General features: G+C 55.4%; 4 protein-coding genes across 7 annotated transcripts in view; 1 reads left to right on the top strand and 3 right to left on the bottom strand.

Annotated features, from left to right (window-relative positions):
- Window positions 1-897: 897 nt before the first annotated feature.
- Window positions 898-6,378, bottom strand: LOC125699868 (sestrin-3-like). The gene is made up of 9 exons (XM_048959855.1): window positions 6,142-6,378; window positions 4,757-4,960; window positions 4,477-4,659; window positions 4,155-4,391; window positions 3,961-4,072; window positions 3,756-3,874; window positions 3,204-3,394; window positions 2,599-2,743; window positions 898-2,175 (listed from the first exon to the last, which is right to left on the bottom strand). The coding sequence occupies exons 1-9, from the start codon at window positions 6,205-6,207 to the stop codon at window positions 2,086-2,088; spliced, it is 1,347 nt and encodes a 448-aa protein (XP_048815812.1). The 5' UTR covers window positions 6,208-6,378; the 3' UTR covers window positions 898-2,085.
- Window positions 6,379-6,673: 295 nt separating this feature from the next.
- Window positions 6,674-8,174, bottom strand: C13HXorf65 (chromosome 13 CXorf65 homolog). The gene is made up of 6 exons (XM_048959863.1): window positions 8,150-8,174; window positions 7,980-8,066; window positions 7,775-7,909; window positions 7,634-7,702; window positions 7,430-7,551; window positions 6,674-6,790 (listed from the first exon to the last, which is right to left on the bottom strand). The coding sequence occupies exons 1-6, from the start codon at window positions 8,172-8,174 to the stop codon at window positions 6,674-6,676; spliced, it is 555 nt and encodes a 184-aa protein (XP_048815820.1).
- A 343-nt stretch (window positions 8,175-8,517) lies between these two features.
- Window positions 8,518-11,257, bottom strand: IL2RG (interleukin 2 receptor subunit gamma). Of its 2 annotated transcripts, XM_048959477.1 has the most exons (8): window positions 11,119-11,257; window positions 10,246-10,336; window positions 9,948-10,132; window positions 9,710-9,852; window positions 9,471-9,633; window positions 9,284-9,392; window positions 9,129-9,213; window positions 8,518-9,048 (listed from the first exon to the last, which is right to left on the bottom strand). In XM_048959477.1, the coding sequence occupies exons 1-8, from the start codon at window positions 11,195-11,197 to the stop codon at window positions 8,872-8,874; spliced, it is 1,032 nt and encodes a 343-aa protein (XP_048815434.1). In that variant the 5' UTR covers window positions 11,198-11,257; the 3' UTR covers window positions 8,518-8,871. The 2 variants fall into 2 exon arrangements, with proteins under 2 accessions (XP_048815434.1, XP_048815433.1); XM_048959476.1 differs by having other exon boundaries at window positions 9,284-9,633.
- Window positions 11,258-11,793: 536 nt separating this feature from the next.
- The window catches only part of MED12 (mediator complex subunit 12), a 35,131-nt gene continuing 26,620 nt past the window's right edge, over window positions 11,794-20,304 (top strand). For all 3 annotated transcript variants that reach the window (XM_048959460.1, XM_048959461.1, XM_048959459.1), the window contains exons 1-8: window positions 11,794-12,076; window positions 12,184-12,288; window positions 13,140-13,331; window positions 15,010-15,169; window positions 16,450-16,625; window positions 16,896-17,006; window positions 17,687-17,941; window positions 20,083-20,229. In XM_048959460.1, coding sequence (XP_048815417.1) covers window positions 11,978-12,076; window positions 12,184-12,288; window positions 13,140-13,331; window positions 15,010-15,169; window positions 16,450-16,625; window positions 16,896-17,006; window positions 17,687-17,941; window positions 20,083-20,229 — 1,245 coding nt within the window. In that variant the 5' untranslated portion in view covers window positions 11,794-11,977. The remainder of the gene's footprint in view (window positions 12,077-12,183; window positions 12,289-13,139; window positions 13,332-15,009; window positions 15,170-16,449; window positions 16,626-16,895; window positions 17,007-17,686; window positions 17,942-20,082; window positions 20,230-20,304) is intronic.

The raw sequence follows: 20,304 nt of genomic DNA, 5'->3' as shown, positions 1-20,304 counted from the left end.
GTAACTTCTGCAGGACTGTTCTGGAATTGTGCTGACCTGCTCAGGGCTTGTCCTCCTTGACCTGAGTGCAAACGGCTCTGTTCACTTTGCATGGAGATGTTTGGTGTTCACTTGTATTCCACTGAGTGTCAGCAGTTGTGCTGGCTGTCTCTAGGAGCACAGAGGTGGAGTTGCTGCTCCATCCAGCAGATGCTGTCCATTAGGATGTCAGTGAGCTTCCATCCTTATGTACTCCAATGTCACTGTCTCAAGATCTTTATGGTCAGATACTTGTATTAAAAGGTGTGGGTAGCTTGGTATTCAGCAAGGTCTGAGGAAAGAACACTGTTGAAAAAGTGTGAAATCAGTGGTTGCTGGTAACTCTTTAAAAGGATCTTAAGCTTCCTGCTTCAAGTCTTAAGCTGATCTCCAAATATAGGAGGAGATCCTCAGGGGAACTGACTCCCACACCTGTTCCTGGGATGCTTCTTGGGGCTTCCTTCAAGCACGCAGTTTGGTGCAGTTGGGAAAAGAAGATGCACGGGATGGAATCTGCAGTTGTTGATTGGTTCAGGGAGGATTAATTCCAGATTTGACATAGAACAGGGGAACATTTGTTCCCTCCCAGTGGTTGTTAATAGGTTTTATGCTCATCTTAGCATTGCCAAGGAGAGCAGAGCTAGTTGCCCAGCCCTGCTATGTTCCATCCTAATGGATGCTTGAGTTCTGCATGCCTTTCTGATAGATGATGTCACCATTTCTCCAGTGGTGCAGTCCCTGGTGCTGGAATTCCCCACTGCAAAGCTTAGCTGGGATGTTACAGCACCTTTGGGCAGCACACCCAGCCCTGCCCAGCACAGCCATCCACGTACCAGCACCATCCCAGTACGACCTGCCCCAGCCAGAAAGAAAACACACATCCATGTCAAACATAATATATTTATAGCAAAAATAGGCTTTTTCTTTAGCTTCCATACACAAGGTTTTCTCCCCGTACATTTACGCAGTAAACAGGTTGACTGAAGCAGCGTGCACTGGGCTGACCTTACAGCTGCCCTCACTTCAGACTCCTGCTGATGATGGGGGGACCTGAACCCCTCCTGCAGTTCCTTTCCTGTGCCCAGGGGAAATCAGGTTCCCTCACCCCCAGCTCTGGGCTGTGCACATGCATGGAGCAGCCCTGGGCCAGGAAGCTCCTGGTAGGCTGGACTGGTGCTGCTCACCTGGGGCAGCCCCAGGAGCCCCCAGCCTATGGCTAGGGCTTCCCTTAGCTCAGCTGGGCTGTTAAGAGCAAATGGCCGGGCGAAGGACCCCAGCCCTTGTGGCTGTGAGAGGAAGATGCCAGCTGTGTTAACTCAGGAAGCCTCCCTCATTTCTCTTGAACCTCCACCAACGGAAAGCAGCGTGGGCTTCAGGACTAACAACCCTGCAGACAGCCACAAGTCCTCTGTGCAACCCTCCAGAGCCTGAAGGCTGTCAGAGGCTCTCTCATCCTGCTGAAGGAGTGCCAAGGGCACCCACCTACAAGAGCTTCATGGTTTGGAATTGGTTCCAAACTGACCCAGTCCGACCCACAGGGTTTTGTTTGGCACATGGACATGGATGGCAGGACATGGGCACAGCAGCAAGTGCATCCCCTCCCTGTGCTGGGCTGGGACCCAACACAGCCCCTTCCTGGCACACTGCAGTGCACCCACCTGGCTCCTAAGCAAGATGTTGCCTCCATGGAGGCTGTCAACAGGGGAGAAAGCAAAGCTCCTGCAGGAACAGGGTGAGGAACTGCTGCTCATCCTAACCCTCCAACACAGCCTGGTCCCCTCCTGACACCCCACCCGTGTCTTTGGCGGTCCTCCATGGAGAGGTTCAAGTCTTCAGCATCACACCAACATCTCAGCAGCACGGAGTTGCCTCACAGTTTGGTAATTGCACGTAACAGGGCCACTCAGCGTGCCCCACAAGGGAAAAAAAAAAAAATATAGAAGGAACAAGACAGTCAAGTAAACTAAATGGAGTCATCCCTCGCCGTCTGTCCCAGCACGACGGGTCACACACAAGTCCAGGGAGAGAGGATGCTGCCCGGCCCTGCCGCAGCGTAGCTCCCACTGCCTACGAGACCATGTACTGAGTGATGGCCTGCAGTGCATACAGCAGCTCTGCCTGCATCCTGGCCTCCAGAATGAGCAAGTTCACGTGGACCTGGAGGAGAAGCAGGAGAAGCTCATGCAGCAAGCACCCACCCAGATTAAGGAGTCATTTGGCAAAGGACAAAACGCTCTCAGGTTTTCCAGCACGGGCAGATGCACTTTCCCCCTCCTGTCCTGCAGCCTGTGGCTGTTGCCAGAGCTGTATCCTGGGCAGCTCCTAGCACACTGGGCATCAGCACATCACTGCTACAGATTACAGCCAGACCAAGGGCTTGCCCACCAAGGGATCACCACCTCTCAGCTCCCCATGCTGCTGGTGGCCCTGTGCCACAACACATCACACCCAACTCCTTACGAACAGCCTGTTTGCATTTTTCCCTTGCTCTCATTTGGTGGCTTAAAGGTTTCTTCTCCTTGAGCATCCCAACCCTCAGCTCTTGCTCAACCCCTCTCTGAGGCACAGCGGCTGCCCTACCTTTTCGCTGTGCTTGAACTGCTTCCAGAACCTGTCAAACATTTCTGGGTTTGTCTTCTCTGGGTAGCAGGTTACCGTTTTAATGTAAACTTTCAGCATTCGCTCCAGTAGATGATTCACTTCTGCATAGTCGTAGTCATCGTACCTGCAGGGGGCACGGGGCAGTCACAGCCAGCACCTGGCCCCAACCACACACCTGTCCTGTGGTCCATCTGGGACATGTCACAGCCATGGGGCAGGGACATAACATTGTCCACTGAGCACCGAAGCCCCATCTGTGCAGCACCTTGCAGCAGCCATGCATAGTCATAGAGCAGTTGGGTTGGGAGGGACCTTAAAGTCCACCCAGTCCCACCCGTGCCAGGGGCTGGGTGCCTCCCACCAGCTCAGGCTGCCCAGGGCCCCATTCAGCCCAGCTGTAGGCACCAGCAGGGATGGTGCACCACAGCTCCCTGGGCAGCCTGTGCACTTGCATCATTATGTCTCTTCCAAGCCCATGCACAGGAACACCTCCACACATCTGGGCACACAGCAGGAGAAGCCCACTCTCTTCCCACCTGGATTGAATGGCTTTTTCCCCTGGACCACGAGGTTGCTGTCGTTACCTGATGCCAAACATGCAGTGGATGTAGTTCCAGATGCCCCGCTTGAAGACCGAGGGTTCGCAGCCCTGCCGCTTGGCCATGGCACTGCTCTGCAGACCATCCACTATGCGGAACTTCTCATCCAGGAGATGCCCGATGTCAGAGTAGAGCCGGTTCACCAGCGAAAAGCCATGGTCTTCCCAGGAGTAATCCTGTTGAACACAGCAAGAGGCTTTTGCCACTGCAGAAAAGACTTCAAGGCACTTTTCTGGGAAAAAGGGCTGTCAAAGACCTTGGGATGTAGCAGAATTCACAGGGTTTGCTCTGCCACAAGTCACAGCATCCCTCACCAAGCAGCTTGGGAACAATTTTGACCAGCACCTCAGTGCCAACCCACACCCAGCCCAGAGGGGGCATGCAGTGTTCCTTGAGGGCACAGGTAAGCAGTCACCATGCCTCCCAGCCCTCTGTCCCATGGTGGGGCAGAGCTCTTCTTGGGCATTTTGGGGCCATGTAGGCACCCCATGAGCACCCACCCACTCCCTGGACAGGAGGAGAGTGCAGGAGCCTCACCTGGACTCTGAATACCTGCATCTGCTCCTCGTCACGCCGCGCAAAGTCCTGGTACCCAAAGTCAGGGTCCTGCAGATAGCACGCAAGGTTGGCGGCACCGGTGACCTCCCCGTCAGTATCTGAGTGGGGAGAGCCCACAGATGGTTGGTGCTGCCCCATTTCCAGGCACTGCTGGCAGCGATGCTCCCATCCCGCACCCCCTCACCTTCCTCACGGTCCGGCAGCAGCGGCCTCGTCTCCTCCCTGCCCTCAGTCTCCACGTGGATCCTCTGAACGCGCTCCCGCAGCGAGTCCAGCTCCATGCAGGAGTCCAGGGACTGCACAGGAGCACGGCACACTGTGAGGATGGGACACTTCCCACGCCATCCCCATCCTTGCAGTCCCACCCTAGGGGCTCACCCTTTTGCGGTTGATGCGCAGCAGCTCCTGCCCGCAGCTGTTCCCCATGGCGGCCTCGCAGAAGCACTGGTTCCCAGGTGGAGAGGGCTTCAGCGAGCCCCTGCCCCCCGGCCCCTCCTCCTGCTCACAACCACAGCCGAAAACGAAGCTGGCAAGCGCGTGGCAGTGCGCCAGGAGGACGACAGCGTGCACCAGCTCTGCCAGCGACCAGCTCCACTCGCTGATCTTCAGCAGCTTCTGCAGGACAGACGGGACAGCGATGCACAGCGGGCAGGCAGAGTGCGGGCACCCCATCTGCACCCGACCCGCGCATCCCCGCTACCTCGATGTGCTCCTTGGTGATGAGCCAGGGCCTGTGCGCCAGGATCTTGTTGATCTCGTTGAGGTTGCGCAGTTTGGGGGGGATGAAATCGAGACCGCGCAGCCACTGGGGATCCCCCCCCGCCCGCAGGAACTGCAGCACGTGGAGGTTCACCAGGTACCGGCAGTGGTGTCGCGCGGCCGCCTGCAAGAACCAAACGTCAGCCCTATGGGGAGCAGCCGCCTCACCCCCACCAGTTGGCTTCTGCAGAGCAATCCGAGGGCCGCCGGGATGGGCTCACCATGATGGCGATGTAGTGGCGGCAGTCGAAGGGCAGCGGGCCGTCCATGTGCAGCAGGTAGTGCTGCGTCTTCAGGAAGCTGTCGAGGTAGCGCGGGTGGTAGCCCATCTGCTGGGTCACTGCCTCCAGCCGGCCCCGGCTCGCCAGAGCCTTCACAAAGAGGAACTGAGGGCGCTCGGGTTCGCCACCAGACATCTTCACCACCTGTGGGAGCACAGGAGGGGATCAGGGGGTCCCTATGCAGTCAGAGAGAGGATGCCCTCGGAGCCCAGCCCGGGTGCCCATCACTGCCGCGTCAGGCCTGGTTAGCTGCAGTCCATCACACCCGTGGAGGAGCAGCGTGGGATGCAGCCGTGGCTATTTTCTACCATTGCTGGTAGCAAATGCAGTCACTCAGGTGTCAGTGCTTTGCTCAGGTGCCATTTGGAGCTTTGTTTTTGGTTTAAGAGCAAAGGACGGCAAAAAAGGGAAAACCAAGAGGGGATGAGGAACGCCAGCTTCTGTATCCCAAGGGCAAAGGCTGGAAGCGAGCTGCCCTGGCTGTGCATGGAGCTTCCCAGCTTGGTGCCAGGGCCACCAGGCGTGATGGCTTCTTCTCTCTGGGTGCAGAAGGACTAAGAGCAGCCCCATACCCACGTGTGGGCCATGGGGACAGGGCTGCCATCCAGCCCCACCACCCTGACAGTCTCTCCCACCCACATCCCCCCCCAGCACTGGGGCTGTTCCAGCATCCCCACGGCCTCACCGCTCACACCCAAGTGCTGCCACACCTCGCCGTCCCCAGCCGTCCCCGACCCCCTTCCGGGCATCCCAGCGCCCGGTTCCAGCCGCTGCCCCTCGACGGCAGCCGTCGGGGCCGGAACCCGCCTCCTCCCCCACTCCTGGTGCACAGGACCCCACCGGAGGGCTCCCCCCGACCCCTCCCCGAGGCGGCTCCCGGCTCCCTGCGCCCCGCCGGTGACGCCAGCCCTCCCGCAGCCCCCGTCCCACTGTCTCGGGCTCGAGGGCAATGCCGGTAACTGGTGAGGGCTGCCGGTAACCGGGGCCCCATTGTGCGAGCAGCGGCGGCGGCAGCGCCCCCGGTGCGCAGCGCGGGCAGTGCAGGCGGAGAGAGAAAAACAACTTTGATTGGCAGTGATGGAGGCACGGCGCCTCCCGCATCCCGCACAAAGGGGACGGCGCCGCCGCACCGATACCGGCACCGGCACCGGGCCCCGCTGCGGGACAGCGCCGGCCCCGAGCCCCGGCGGCGGACGGCGAGCATGGCGCGGCCCGGGGAGGGGCGGCGGCCGAGCTGCGGGCAGGGCCGGTGCTGCGGGCAGGACCGGGGCACAGTCGAGCGCGGGGTCCGGTGGGGGCTCCGGTAGCGGCGGGGCGGGTCCTACCTGCCCCGGCAGCCGCTGGCACCGGCTTCCTCGGGGGTGCTCCACGCTCTGGGGACACACGATCATGGTGAGCCCGCGCCGAGCGCCGCCGTGCCGATGTTCTCTGCCCGCTGCCGGCACTGCCCCGCCCGCTCCGCTCCGCTCCGACCCGTCCCGTCCAGTCCAGCCCCGCCCGCCCCGTCCAGTCCCGGCCGCCGGCACTGCCGAGCCGGGCACCGCTGCAGCCCGGACCGGGAGGGGGCGTGGCCTCTGCTCCGCCTCTTCCAATCACCTTCCCCGGGGGGCGGGTCATGCTGAAGCCACGCCCCCAAGCTCCCTCTCGGGGCGGAGCCAGAGGGGGCGGAAGCGCGGTAGCGCCATGTGGGCAGGGGTGGAAAGTTACCCGTCCGTCCTGCGCCGAGGCCACGCCCACAGGGCAGGGCTTGGGCTTGGGATGCCCCACCGCTAGGGGGCGTCGCGGGGCGGGGTGGGTCGGACCCGAAGCCACGTGGCACGATCTCGGCTTGAGTGCGGAGCGCTGCTTTATTGGGCCTCAGCGCCGCCGCGGCTGCTGCCGCCCCCCCGATTGTGGTTTTGCCGTTGTGGTCTTGCGGGGAGAACCGTGCTGCTCCTCCCGGGGTCGGGATGCGCCTCTCCCTGCTGTCTTGCCCTGCATAGGGGACAGTGTGGGGTGAGGGGCGTGAGGATGGGGATGGTGGGACTCTGGGGTGTGGGCAGTAGAGGGGAGGAGGCACAGGGATGTGGCCGTGGGAATGGGGACAATGGGACAGGAGGATGTGGGCGTGGAGGGGGCAGAGAATGGGGTGTGAGTGTGGAAGGGGATGGGGGTGGTGGAGCACAAGGATGTGGACATGGGATGGCAAGGGAATGGGGACAAGGGGCATGAGGACCTGGCCATGGGAATGGGGGCAGCGGGTCATGAGGATATGGGCACAGGATGGCAGGGAATGGGGACTGCAGGAATGGGGCTGTCAGAGGATGTTGGCCACGGGCAGGAGATGGAGACAGTAGGACATAAGGCTGTGGCCATGAAGTTGGCCAGGGATGGTGCTCCAAACACATGGAGTGGGATGGAGATGGTGGCATGGAGACAAGCACTGGTGGAGAACCAAGGTGGGGGTTGGGGGTGATGTGGCATGGGGACAGCAAGTGTGAGGACAGGGCAGCTCCTTCAGTCCAGGGTGCTGGAAGTGGGATGGGACCCTGATCACATTGGACCTATGGCCAGTGGTGTCCCTGTAACCAGGGGTGGCCCCAGTGCCATGCGATCCCGCCGACTGCCCCGTACCGCTCCCGGAGTGTGGGCCGCAGTGGGCAGCATCTCGGTGCTTGGTCCCTTCCTGCTTTCCAGTGTCTTTGGGGAACGGAGCGGCTTCCGATGCGGGTACTGTCCGTGCAGCCGCAACGCCTCTGCACCAGAAATGGGACTGGGGGTTCTGCAGCAGCCCCAGGCTGGGAACACCACATCACGCATTCCCATCCCTTCACCCACCAGTCAACGCCACGCTGGGATTCTTCAGGATGGGCACAAAGGACTGTGCTGTCTGCTCCTGTGCAGTGCCTGCAGGGATGCACTATTATGCCCCCTGTCCCCACTGAGGTGCCCATGGGGACCATGAGACCCTGCACATACCAGGGGCACCAAACTCAACCCTACAGACATAGTAGGTGCTGCGTGCCGGGAGGAAGTCACTGGCTCTGTCCTGCATGGTTTTCACTTGGAAAAGCATCTTGGGGCTGCCCAGCTTGTCACACAGGTCGACGGCCTCTGCAAAAGCCACGTTGTGTGGGCACAGCATCCCACCCCAGTGGGCCCACCCGCTGACCCCCATGCTTACCACTGGGGGGGACCCCCACTTTGCTGCGCAGGTGAGACAGCAGCAGGAGCACGGGGCAGTCGGTGTTGGCCAGGAAACTCTGGTTGTCTGCAGGGAAATAATGGTGGCCAAGGGGACCCTGAGCACCAGTGGGGTGGCACGGAATGAGCCTGTGGCTGTGGGGGACTCACCACTGTGGGTGATGTAGATGAACATGCTGCTGCTGTGGTGATGGGCCTGGTGCTGCCCCAAGTTTGTGAAGTGGGAGGGGGATTCTGGAGGCTGGCGTTCTGGAGTTTCCCCCATTCTTACCAAAATCATAGAATCACAGAATCATTCAGGTTGGAAAAGACCTCTAGGAATCCTTCAGCCCATTCCCAACATGCCCACCAACCATGTCCTTCAGTACTGCCTCTTGATAACTCTGGAACACCCCTACGGACACCACCAGGACTACATCTTTATGTCCCCCTGCCCCCATCCCATTCCACTGCCTCACTGCTCTTTTAGAGAACAATGTTTTCCTGACATCCAACCCAAAATGAGACCGGCCAAGACCAAAGTGCGGCAAAGCTTTATTGCAGCTGGAAGCTGCAAGTTGGAAACCCACAGCGCAAGCAAGCAAGTGGCCAGGCTTGTGCACGCCCAGGCTTATGCATGCCCAGCGTACAATTGCAGCTGGGGTGACACTGTGGCTTGTCCCCTTGGGGTGGCTCTCGGCGCTTTGCGTGTCTCTCGGTGCTCTTCACCTCTGGCTGGTGGCTCTTGCCTGCTCCGCCACCGCCTGCTGCCCTTCCCATCCACTGCCACCGGGCTGTGAGCGCAGCCATGGTGAGGAGCAGGGCTGGGGTTCCTTGGGCACTTGGCAGGGTGGGAACAGGGAGCAGCGTGTTTTGGGGGAGGAGTGCCAGCATCATGCTCCCACGTAGCTGTTCTTGTAGGGGCCGTGCTCCTGGGGGCCAGGCAGCCCTGGCGGGTGGGTGCCATTGTCTTGGAGGGGCTCGTAGGGCAGCTCGCTCACATGGCAGATGCTCTCACTGTAGTTGGGCTTGAAACTCTCCACCACATCTTTAGGGACTCCGACCCATTCCTCGAGGGACAGAGCGGGGTGAGAGGGGTCAGGATCTGCCACCGGCTGGGTGGTGTGGTGAGCCAGGGCAGCCAGCTTACCTGGAAGTCACCGTTGTGGGTGATGAAGAGATCGTCAAAGTTCTTGCTGGGGTTGGGGATTCGGGGCATGATGATGACCCACACCCTGCATGGGAGCAGAGAGTTGTTAGAGGGGCTGCCTCGCATCGCCCCGCACCGCACAGCCATGCACCCACCTTTCCATGCGCACCAGCAGCACCACCAGGACCAGCAGCAGCAGGCAGGAGGCGATGGGGATCAGCACCGTGTGGATCCAGAACCACTGCAGCTGCTCCTCTGCCATACCTGCAACAAGCCAGGGGGATACTGTGAGGACAGTGTGGGGATGCCATGGGGACCCTGGGGGCTCAGGACTGCTCCTACCCTTGCTGGTGGCGTTGCTGCCCCAGAAGACAGGCACACTCCACTCGCTCCACAGCTGGGTGCTGCCACAATAGTTGTTGATCTTGCTGCGCACATAGAAGGTGTAGTATTTCTCATAGTCCACGCTGGGGAAGGAGAAGATGTCTCCTTTCACCTCCTGCTTCTGCAGAGAGAGGAGGGGTGGGTGGTGAGGGCCGGCTCCGCGTGGCCAGGGGCAGGCGCGGTGTGGGGGCTGTCACCATCCAGCTGGTGTCCTTGTTGCTCTTGTACTTGACAACGTGCTCCAGGCAGTGCGCGTTGGGGTAGGGAGAGCTCCAGGTGAGCTGCAGCTGGTTGCTGCTCATGTTGCGGATGGTCAGGTTCACAGGTGCCCCTGGTTTCACTGCAAGACAAAGGAGGTGCCCGGTGAGCGCTGTCCTCACAGCCTGGTGGCCCCGCTGTCCTGAGGACCACGGCTGTGCCCACGCCACCACGTACCGAGGTTCTGCAGCTCCATGCAATTGCTGGGGATCTCCAGGGTACGGCCATCCTGGCTGGCATTGACATGGACGTGGAAGGGCTTGAATTGGATGATCTCACTCTGCTCGAAGCGGCAGCCGATGCGCACACCGTGCTCCCACAGGTACTGCTGGCACTCCACCGCAGGCGACCTGTTCTCATACCTGCACACGGCAGTGACGGTGCTCCTTGGACCCTGCACACTCCTCCCAGAGCCATCCCAATGCTTCCCATCCCCACGAGGCTGCAGCTGAAACCTCCAGCCCCAGGCACCCACCAGTAGTAGAGGGAGTAGTTGGCCGTCAGCGTCTGCCCGCTGCCCCATGTGCAGGTCATGTACTCCTCATTGAACACGATGCACTCCACCCCTGGAATCATTCAGGTTGGAAAAGACCTCTCAGATCCCCCCAAGTTCAACCCCAGGGCACCCCACCATGCCCATCGCCACATCTCTCAGTGCCACATCCCCGCAGTTCTGGAGCACCTCAGTGATCCCTGGACAGCCCAGCTCAACTCCCATAGCCCACTCTGAGGAGCCCAGAGCTCAGCGCTGTGGTTACGGCAGGATGCTGCGCTCAGCTGCTTTGCCAGAGGAAATGAGTGTTTACCATTTTCTAACGCAGAGCAAATGGTGGAGCTGAGCAAATGAGCGCCGCTTTGGTATGGAAACTGGGTACGTGATCAATAGACAAGAAATGAGCTTCCAGCAGATAACAGGAGGCACAGAGGAGCCATCCACCCCCATCCCCTGCATACGTGCGCACCGCTGACGCCGCAGCAATGCAAATGGAGGCCACGCAGATCTGCTGACCGCAGCTCAGCCTGGCTGACGCACAGGGCTGATCCAACCTTCACCCAGCCCTCCTGCAGCCCCCCGGCATCCAAAGGGCTTTCATCACAGCCGGATGCTCAGCCACGAGGCTGCCCCAACGGCCAGGCCCCACAGGGGCCATTCATACCCACATGGAGGATGGACACTCGCAGAGCCAGCGACAGCAGCAGTGCAGCAGCACTGAGCCAGGAGCACGATACACACCACTGGTGTCACGCAGGCCCACGTGGCCCCACATCCCATCCTCAGCCACCATCACTGCGCAGCAATTTCCCCCATCCCCACCACCCACAGAGCACTGCAGCCATCCCTCCTTACCTGCGGGGCTGTGGGCAGTGGCCAGGGAAATGCCCAGCCCCAAAAGGATGGGCACGAGCGAAGCCCCAGGCACCGCCATGGTGCGATGCTTGGTGTGCAGCCCACCTTGTGCGGCTCACAGCTTCCGCACCACCGCCACTTCCTGAGCCACAGCAACACCCACCCCGACAGGGCTGTACCGCCCTTCCTGCTGAGCTCCACGGCTCCAAGCCCCGCTTTTTGCCCCACGAGGGCCCTGCGGTTCTTCCTACCCCTCACCCCAATGGGGCTGCCTCACTGGAGCAGATCCCCTGCCCAAAGCCCGACCCGGGGGGGCTGTCCCGGGGGGCAGACGTGGGGACACAGCCAGGGGGGGCTGCTTGGGCGGCTCCATGGACACATGGGCAGCGAGCAGGTTTAGTCGTTGTGCAGGACGTGGTTTAGTGAGAACTACTGGCAGTAGGTGGGCTGGATGATCTTGTAGGTCTTCTCCATCCTTGGTGATGCCATGATTCGATGGCTGAAGGGAGGGCACTGAAGGGAGGGGACACTGCCGAGAGAGTCGCGGTGCTTTTGGGGGCATTCGCAGCCCGGGGGCACCGCCCGCCTCGGGGAGAGGAACGGAGTCGGAACGCGATCACGTGGTCCCCGCATTTCCGCCAGGGGGCGCCGGGGGCATCTCGGCCATCTTCGGCCCTTTCCGCCCTCCGTTCGGCGCGGGCTCGCGTTCTTCCTTTCGGCATTCTTCGCCTTTCCTCGGCACGGCTTCGGGACTCTCCGGCGGCGCTCGCTTCTTTCCGCCTTCCGTCGGGCGGCGCAGGCGCATCGTCGGGCGGCCCGGCGTTCCTTGTCGCGGCCCGGCCGGCCCTGCCCGCCCGGTATGGCGGCCTTCGGCGTCCTCAGCTACGAGCACCGTCCGCTCAAACGCCCGCGCCTCGGCCCGCCCGACGTATACCCGCAGGACCCCAAGCAGAAGGAGGTGCGGGGGGGGGGAGGCCGCGGGGCGGGGCAGCCCCTCGGGGCCGGGCCGGGGGGTCGGGGCCGGGCCGTGTCAGCGCTGACCGCCCTTCATCCCTTCCCCCGCAGGATGAGCTGACGGCCCTGAATGTGAAGCAGGGCTTCAACAACCAGCCCGCCGTCTCCGGGGACGAGCACGGCAGTGCCAAGAACGTCAATTTCAACCCGGCCAAGGTGAGAGCGAGCCCCCGGGGCTGTGCTGGAGCGGGGCTCGGAGCGGCCCGTGTGTGTCGGCGTGTTTGTGAGCTGCCCCGCGACACGGCGCTGCGGGAGCGGCGGCAAGAAACTTCTTCAGGCCGGGTTTGTTGGCGTCGTTGCCGTGGGAGAGGAGATGTGAGGGTTCCTGAGACATCGGGGGAGGAAAATGGGGGGTTACATAACGACCTTCTGCTCCGTGCTCCCAAAATCCCGAAAACTGCCCCGCCTGCCTTACAGGGGGGGCTGGGGAGCTGATCCTGCTGAGCTGCTGCCGTGGCCTCTTGCTTTGGGGCAGCAGCTGTGACGGTGGGAAGTGTCACACGCCTGTCTTGGTCCTGACAGCCTTGGCATCCAGCATTTCTTACAGTAACTGTCTGCTAACAAGTGGAGAAAAAAGGCTTTGCAGCTCTTACCTGCCTTTCTCTGACCTGGGTGCTGTTTCTCTGTCAGCTAGCAAGGACAGATATTAGGGGAAGTTCCTTCTGCAAAAGAGAGCAGTGGTCACAGCACGGCTGCCCAGAGCCTGGTGGGGTCACTGTCCCTGGAAGTGCTCCATTGCAGTGGGCATGTGGCCCTGAGGGACGTGGGGATGGGCATGATGGGGTGGGTTGGGGTTGGCCTCGGGGATCTGAGAGATCTTTTCCAGCCTTGATGATTCTATGAAGCATTCTTCTCATTACAACAAAGGAAATTATTAACGGCTGTTTTGTGTTTCAGAAGTTTGTAACTAATGAGGCTTCTGGTTGGAAGCACGGATGGAATCTTAAGCACATTGAGAAGATCACAAGATACAGTTTATCCTTTTTTTTTCCCCTTTCTTGCTCCAGATCAGTTCAAATTTCAGCAGTATTATTGCAGAAAAGCTGCGGTGCAATACGCTGCCTGACACAGGAAGAAGAAAACCCCAGGTGAATCAGAAGGACAACTTCTGGCTGGTGACAGCACGTTCACAGAGTGCCATAAACAACTGGTTCACAGATCTGGCTGGAACAAAGCCCCTCACTCACCTCGCCAAGAAGGTACGTTGCAGGAGAGGCTGCTTGTGAGGGCAGAGCGCTGGCTCTGTGCTTGCTGTTGCAGTATTTGATGGTTATTTGGAAGAGTTTTTCTAAATCTCTCAAAGTGTTCTGCTTAAAGAGCATCCCCAGGGTGTGTGCAGCACTGCTTGTGGTCTCACTCAAAGAACTGCTCCTTTGTTATTTGGAGGTTGGGTTCAGCTTTGTCTCTTGGCTTGTGTGGTGTGACCCGTTCACCTTAAAGCTGTGATCTATTTCAGAAGAGCTGCTGTTGCCTTTGGTCTGTCGTTTAGGTGAGGAGGGGTTTCCAAGTTCTCAGCAATCATAGTAAGAATTACTGGAAATAGTCAGATTTCTGACTTCCCAGATTTCTGTTGCAGTGCTGTTTGTTTCTGTTTTTAAGCTGAGAGGAGTTTGTGTGTCAGCCTGGCTGAGAGCAGACCACAAAGTGTTCCTGGTCAGTGGGACCTGGGGCAAGGTATTGCCTTGGCTGCCCTGAATTCTGTAAAATGGAGAGGAAGGGTCCTGCTCTGCCATTTTCTAGGGCCTGACAACGAGGAGAGCTGACTGTCTTTCAGGGTGAGCCTATAAACATGAGCCTAAGAATCCACTTTGTACTGTGGAAAAGCATAATCTGCAGTTGCAAAACAGTGGCAGAGCACACAGTGCAGCAGCTGCAGCCTGCCTGAATTCTGAGTCAGTCTTGGGAAAATGAAATCACTGCATTTCCCCACAGTCTGTTTCTTAATAAACTTAACTTAAATCTTTCTTTGTATGTTGGCTGTCGATATCCTGAGGTCACTGTGAAAATGTAAGACTTTGGAGCTCTCTCCCAGCTTCCTGCACTGCGCTCCTTTGGTTTTGATGGATGTAGGCACAAAACAGCTGCAGCTGGTAGCTGAGCAGTTTGTGACTTTGAGGCAGCGGAGAATAATCAGGAAGAATGTAAGAAACACAGAGTTAGCAATTCAACAGTTGGTAGTCTAGGGAACTTGAAATGTCCACCCAGTGTGTCTGTGCTGATTGCATCTCAGATCTCTGAACGCACGCCTGCCTCTGCTCTCCATGGCATCCCACAAAAGCGAGCTCCACTGCTGGGCTTCTTTCTGTGACATGTTATCAATTCCTGCTCTGTAAATCCACAGCTTGATGATTTCATTGACATTCTCCAAAATCTTGAATTTTCAATCTTGGGTTACTGAACTCCTTCCTACTGTGCTGTTTGATTCCCTGTTGCTCACAGTCTTCTGTTGGCCAGTTGTGATATCACAAGCCTTTCGTAACCATTCCATTTTGTTTACAAAGCAAAGAGTCTTCTCTTCAATCTATCCTCATACAGCAGATGCTTGTGCTTCTGACTCAGTCCCTACCCTGTACCTTTTGTAGTTGTTTACATCATCTCTGGAGGAGATCCTCAAAGCTGTTTGCAGGATTCACAGCAAGGATTTAGTGATGGAATTATGTTTTCTGTCTTCTTTCGTTTTGCTTTGGCTTTGTGTATACTGAAATGCTTCTCTCGTGCTGTTGCTTTCTGACCAAAGGTGAATTCCCTCAAGATGCAGAGCAGCACGGTGTGTTTTTCCCCTGCACAGATGGCAATCCCTGCAGCATGTGGGGTCAAACTGGAGTGGATCCTGTCCACATCTGTGGTTGTGATTTCCCCCTCTTTGTTCTGATACAGGTACCCATCTTTAGCAAGAAGGAAGAGGTCTTTGGCTACTTGGCAAAATACACTGTTCCAGTAATGAGAGCAGCCTGGCTCATCAAAATGACTTGTGCCTATTATGCTGCCATCACAGAAACCAAGGTGAAGAAGCGGCACGTCATCGATCCCTTCATCGGTGAGCACTGTGTGGAGCTCTGGGTTTGTCCATTCCAGGTGTTTCCTGCTCTTGAACGGTAGCAGGTAACCTGGAAATCGACATCAGTTCATTTCCTGCTGGTAAATCCTGGTGTTTTAATGTGCAAAACTGTCTAAAACAGAGCTCAGCTGGGGAAGTACTCTGTCGAAAAATAAGTTTTGGCAGCAAGAAATGCTTCCTTAATGCCTGCTTCTTCCTCCTCCCCGTTCCTTTTCTAAACTCCCTGTTCAGTTCTGCTGTGCTCCTTTGCTGCATGACCTCTTTTCTTACCCTACAAAGACTTAACTATCACTTAACTACAATTGATTATCTTCTCAGGTAGGTGAGTACATTTCCCAACAGATGACAGGATATTATCCCCTGTTTGCATTTCCAGTATCATCAAGCACTGTTGGGTCCCACACCTAATATCCTTTGCATTCTGGACTGCTCCAGATTGCTGCAGTGTAGGAGGGCTCCCCTGCTTTCTGGTTCTTATGGCTGTCACTCTGTACCTGCCCAAACTCCCCTGAAAAGCAGTGTTAGCAACTGGATTATCATTTTCTTCCTTGCTTATCTTTGGTATAGAAATTACATGGGCTGCTTGAATGCTGGTTGCTTTGTTGGATATATTGATTCCATTCATTGTCCTGTTGGTTTGTCCAGCTGCTGACCCTTTAAGTCTTCTTTGTTTCAAGTTGTTGTATATTTTGTGTTGTTTTTATCATCTGCACTGTTGTGGAAGATTCTAATCATTTTGTGCACCAAGTTTCTCTCTTACACATTTAGGTTTTGGTAAAAATACTTAATATTTAATTTAAAAAAAAAAAAAAGGTGAATTATAGGTTTGTACTTGTATCTGAAATAGATTAAAAATGAGTCAGAGCTGAAGTGTTTCTGCTGTCTGGCAGGTGGCTGAGGATGCTCACACAGTCTGGCCTAACGCTGCTCTGTCCTGGAAAGCATCTCTTGTCTGCTTGCTGATTCTCAATAACTGATGCTTGAAGTGGGTCTTCGCATCTTTTCTTGCTCAAAGTGAATTCTTACCCCACCTCCCAAACTCAGATCTTCTTTCTTGCATTCCTTACTCTGTGGTTGCCCCTTTCTCTCTGTTGCCCCCTGTCCAGAAGCAAGGGTAGCATGTGATGCTTTCTTTGTCTTTCACTGTTTCCATATGAGAGGAACCTCTCTGGACTCCCACCTGGACTCCAGCCCTGTTCCTTGCTTCTTTTCCTTCTGTTTACTACTGCACTCATGGCTGACCCGTTTCATTTCTCCAGAATGGACACAGATCATCACCAAATACCTGTCGGAGCAGCTGCAGAAAATCGCAGAATTTTACAGACAGCTCCCAGGGCAAAGCTGTGGGTCACCAGCTGGGCCAATGCCCCAGGAGGTGGAACAAGCTTTGAAGCAGTGGGACTACAACGAGAAACTAGCAATGTTCATGTTCCAGGTGAGGGGCCGTGGAGGGGGCTGCGTGTGTGAGCAGAAAGGATGGGGCAGCATGTGCAGAGTGATTCATTTTTCCACAAAGTTCTCTTTCTGTGAACAGACCTTCATGGGTTAATGTTGTTTAGAGCTCAGTAGTAGAACAAGAGCAATAGCAGAAGGTGCAAATCTCTGGAGTTATTTCTGGTATCGGTAGGCAAGCGGCTGCTGCCACTCCGCGATACCTTGGTGAGTGTGGGCTCATCTGTTGTCCGTTTGCTCTGTCTCTGAGCAGGATGGCATGCTTGACCGGCATGAATTCCTGACGTGGGTGCTTGAGTGCTTTGAGAAGATACGATCAGGAGAGGATGAGTTTCTGAAGATGCTCCTGCCCCTGCTGCTGCGGGTGAGAAACGCGCGGCGCTTCAGGAGAGCCCTGGTCTGCCTGTTGTCAGCACCCTCCTGAGCAAGGGTCGATAAGCTGTTTTGTATGTGATACTAGGCAGTGTCCTTCTTAGCTAGTGCAAGGACTTCTTTTTAATCCTGCTTTTTTTTTTTTTCTGTTGTTTTTTTTTTCCTCCTGCACTCTGTTTCCCTTCATTAAGCCTGGTAATCCCTGCCCACGTCATACCTGTGATAGTTGGACTCCTGGCACCACTACAAAGCAGTACTGCACCATATACAATTTTGGGAGGGTCAATTTTGGGAGGGTTAGATTCATGATCCTTGAGGTCCCTTCCAACCCTGGCCATTCTGTGATTCCGTAGCAGGATGAGGGGAAATGGTTTTAAGTTGAGGGAGGGAAGATTGAGGTTGGATGTCAGGGGGAAGTTCTTTACTATGAGAGTGGTGAGGTGCTGGAACAGCTGCCCAGAGAGGCTGTGGATGCCCTGTCCATCCCTGGAGGTGTTCAAGGCCAGGTTGGATGGAGCCTGGGCGGCCTGTTCTAGTATTAAATGGGGAGATTGGAGCTTCATGACCCTTGAGGTCCCTTCCAACCCTGGCCATTCTGTGATTCTGGGAGGGTCAAGGATTTCTCCTGTGTTGCTTGTAATGAGGACTTTCTTACCTTGCTCTTTCCTACAGTACTCTGGAGAGTTTGTGCAGTCTGCCTACCTGTCCAGACGTCTGGCCTACTTCTGCACCCGCAGGCTTGCTATGCAGCTGGATGGTGCTGGTGGGCACCCACCCCACATCCTGTCCACACAGACAGGGAATGCTCTTCCTTCAACTCCCACCCCTCAGCCTGCTACAGGGAATCCTCCTCCCAGCCCTTTTAGTGACTTACTGCTGTGTCCCCAGCACCGACCAGTGGTGTATGGGCTCAGCTGCATCCTCCAGGTAGGTCTGAGTAGCAGTTGGTGACATCAAGGTCAGCAGGAACAGTTCATATTGTATGCCATCACAGGAGGAAATCATTACAGCCAGAAACAGGAAATTCCTGAGTGTGGAAGCTTCAAACTGTGAATTGTCAAAGGGCAGGTATTTGCTGATGTGTTACAGAGTGTTAGTAGCAGACTTCAGTGCAGCAGTGATGTCCTTGACTGACTGTTTACATGTGCCTCAAATGGCTTGGACTGCTTTGCCCAAAAAAGAGTAAGAGAGAAAAGGATGTTTTTCCTATTGCTGTGTGTGCCATTAACAAGTTGTCAGCTAGGAAATGAAGTTGTGCCAGAAACGAAGAGCAGCACTTGGCAATTTTATCTTAAAACCATCAAAACCAAAAATGTCAACCAAAAAAAACCAAAAAAAAAACCAACACAAAAGACCAACTCTCCCACCTTTCTATATGGAAAAACTTGAACTGTTGAGCTGGGCCACGCTCTCAGAAGTGTGACAGCTGACTACAAAGAGGCATGGCTCTGAATTCCTGGTCTTTATACTTGGAATTAAGCCTTGCTAACAGGGCAAGGTTCTGAAGTCTCAACAACAGTTATGTTTGAAGGGCAAATACTATTGTGTAAGGGTGTGCTTTGTGTCAGAGGGAGATAGGTGAGTTCTGTTCAGTGTAGTTGTTCATGTTTGTGTTTTTCTCCTTCGAGGGGAGTTGCGTGGTCAGGTGGATCCCTGTGCAAGCACTGGAGATTGTCCCCTTCCAGGGGAGCAAAGGAGCATGTTAAAGCAGAGAAACTTCCAGAGAGTGCAGGATGGAGCAGGAGGTGGAAAGAAAGAGAGCACAGAGCTTGGGAACCTGCAGCTCAACAGAAAAACTGAGCTCAGGAAGCCCTGACAGGATCAAGAAGCAGCCAGCCAGCTCACAAAGAGGATAGCAAGAAAATTCCTAGCTGACTGGAAGTAAGATTCCTTCTGTAAGAGTCTAGAGAGCAAGGCGTGGGTTATAAATAACCCCTTTGTATTCCTGCTAAGCCTTTCTTAGTCACTTCCAATTTAAAACGTTACTGTTCTAGTTTCTGTATGGTAAAACGTTGCTTTTTGAATATAAAAGTCCTGTTTGGAAGCTCACTGTAGGGAAAACATGTGAGTATGTGTGCACCTCAGAGATTCGGCTGATTTAAAGTCTGTACAGAACCTGCTTAAGAAGTTCAATTTCCGATTAATTATGCTTGGATTATATTTACTAGGCATCACGAGCTTATCTGAGGAAAGATCTACAGATTTTCTGATCTGCAGATAGTAAATGAGGCTAAGGCAGAATAAAATCTAATAGCTGGAAGCTGGAGCTGGGAAGAGTCAAGCTGGAAACGGTGCATTTCTAACAGTGTATACATAAATATATACAATATAAATATATAAATGTGTAAATATTCCCTTCTGCTCAGATGTCTCAGAAAGTTGATGGATTCTTTGCTTTGTAGCAGCCTTCATTGTTCATCTGAATGCCTGGCTCCTCGTGAGCCAGAAGCTTTAGGGCTGTATCCTAAAAATCATTCAATGAAGTTTCATCTGTGTGGGTGTCTGTACAAGATCATGAAAGAATGAAAGCACGTACATGAGTATTGGTACTGCAGTCAGAATCGTAATTGTCAAATAATGCAGTCTAATGAATTTAGGTCTGTTGACTCAGTTTTCTTCTCACATGTGCTTGATGAGGATTGTAAGTCAGCAATGGAAATGCTGCTCTTGGGCCAGGAGAGTTGGCTTGTGTGTTGACAGCGTGAATTGTAAGAAATTAATCTGTTCAGGAGCAGCAGAGGGATCTGCAGTAAGGAGTTGATGCTTGTGAATAGCCTGGAGCTGCACTCTGGCTTCTTAAGCACGCCTAGTCCAAGGCATTAAATACAGCATAAATATTAGTCTTTTCCTTTCTGTTCTCAGTCTTTAGCTTGAAGAGTTTTTCATTCAAAGCTGCAAATAACCACCACCAAAAAAAAAACAACCTAATAAAAACAGAAAAGATAGTGAATGCAACGTGATGGATACCTGGGAGATAGGATAAGGATGTGATTCTGCAGAGAGTAATTTAACTTTGAGAGTTTTACCCTTGATTGGCTCAGTGATACTAAATTGTCTGTTTGTTGCAGAGTATAATTCTGTGTTGCCCAAGTGCCCTTGTGTGGCATTACTCATTGACTGACAGCAGGATAAAGACTGGCTCTCCCTTGGACCACCTGCCCATTGCCCCATCCAACTTGCCCATGCCAGGAGGGAATTCAGCCTTTGCACAGCAGGTGAGCAGTATTCAGAAGAGGGAGATCTGGTGGCCCAGGATAACAGCTGTGTTGTGGCTCCTTTGGGGTTTTCTT

This window comes from Lagopus muta, chromosome 13 (assembly GCF_023343835.1).
Source record: "Lagopus muta isolate bLagMut1 chromosome 13, bLagMut1 primary, whole genome shotgun sequence".
Lineage (NCBI taxonomy): Eukaryota > Metazoa > Chordata > Aves > Galliformes > Phasianidae > Lagopus > Lagopus muta.
This window is presented reverse-complemented; position numbering and strand designations above follow the sequence as displayed.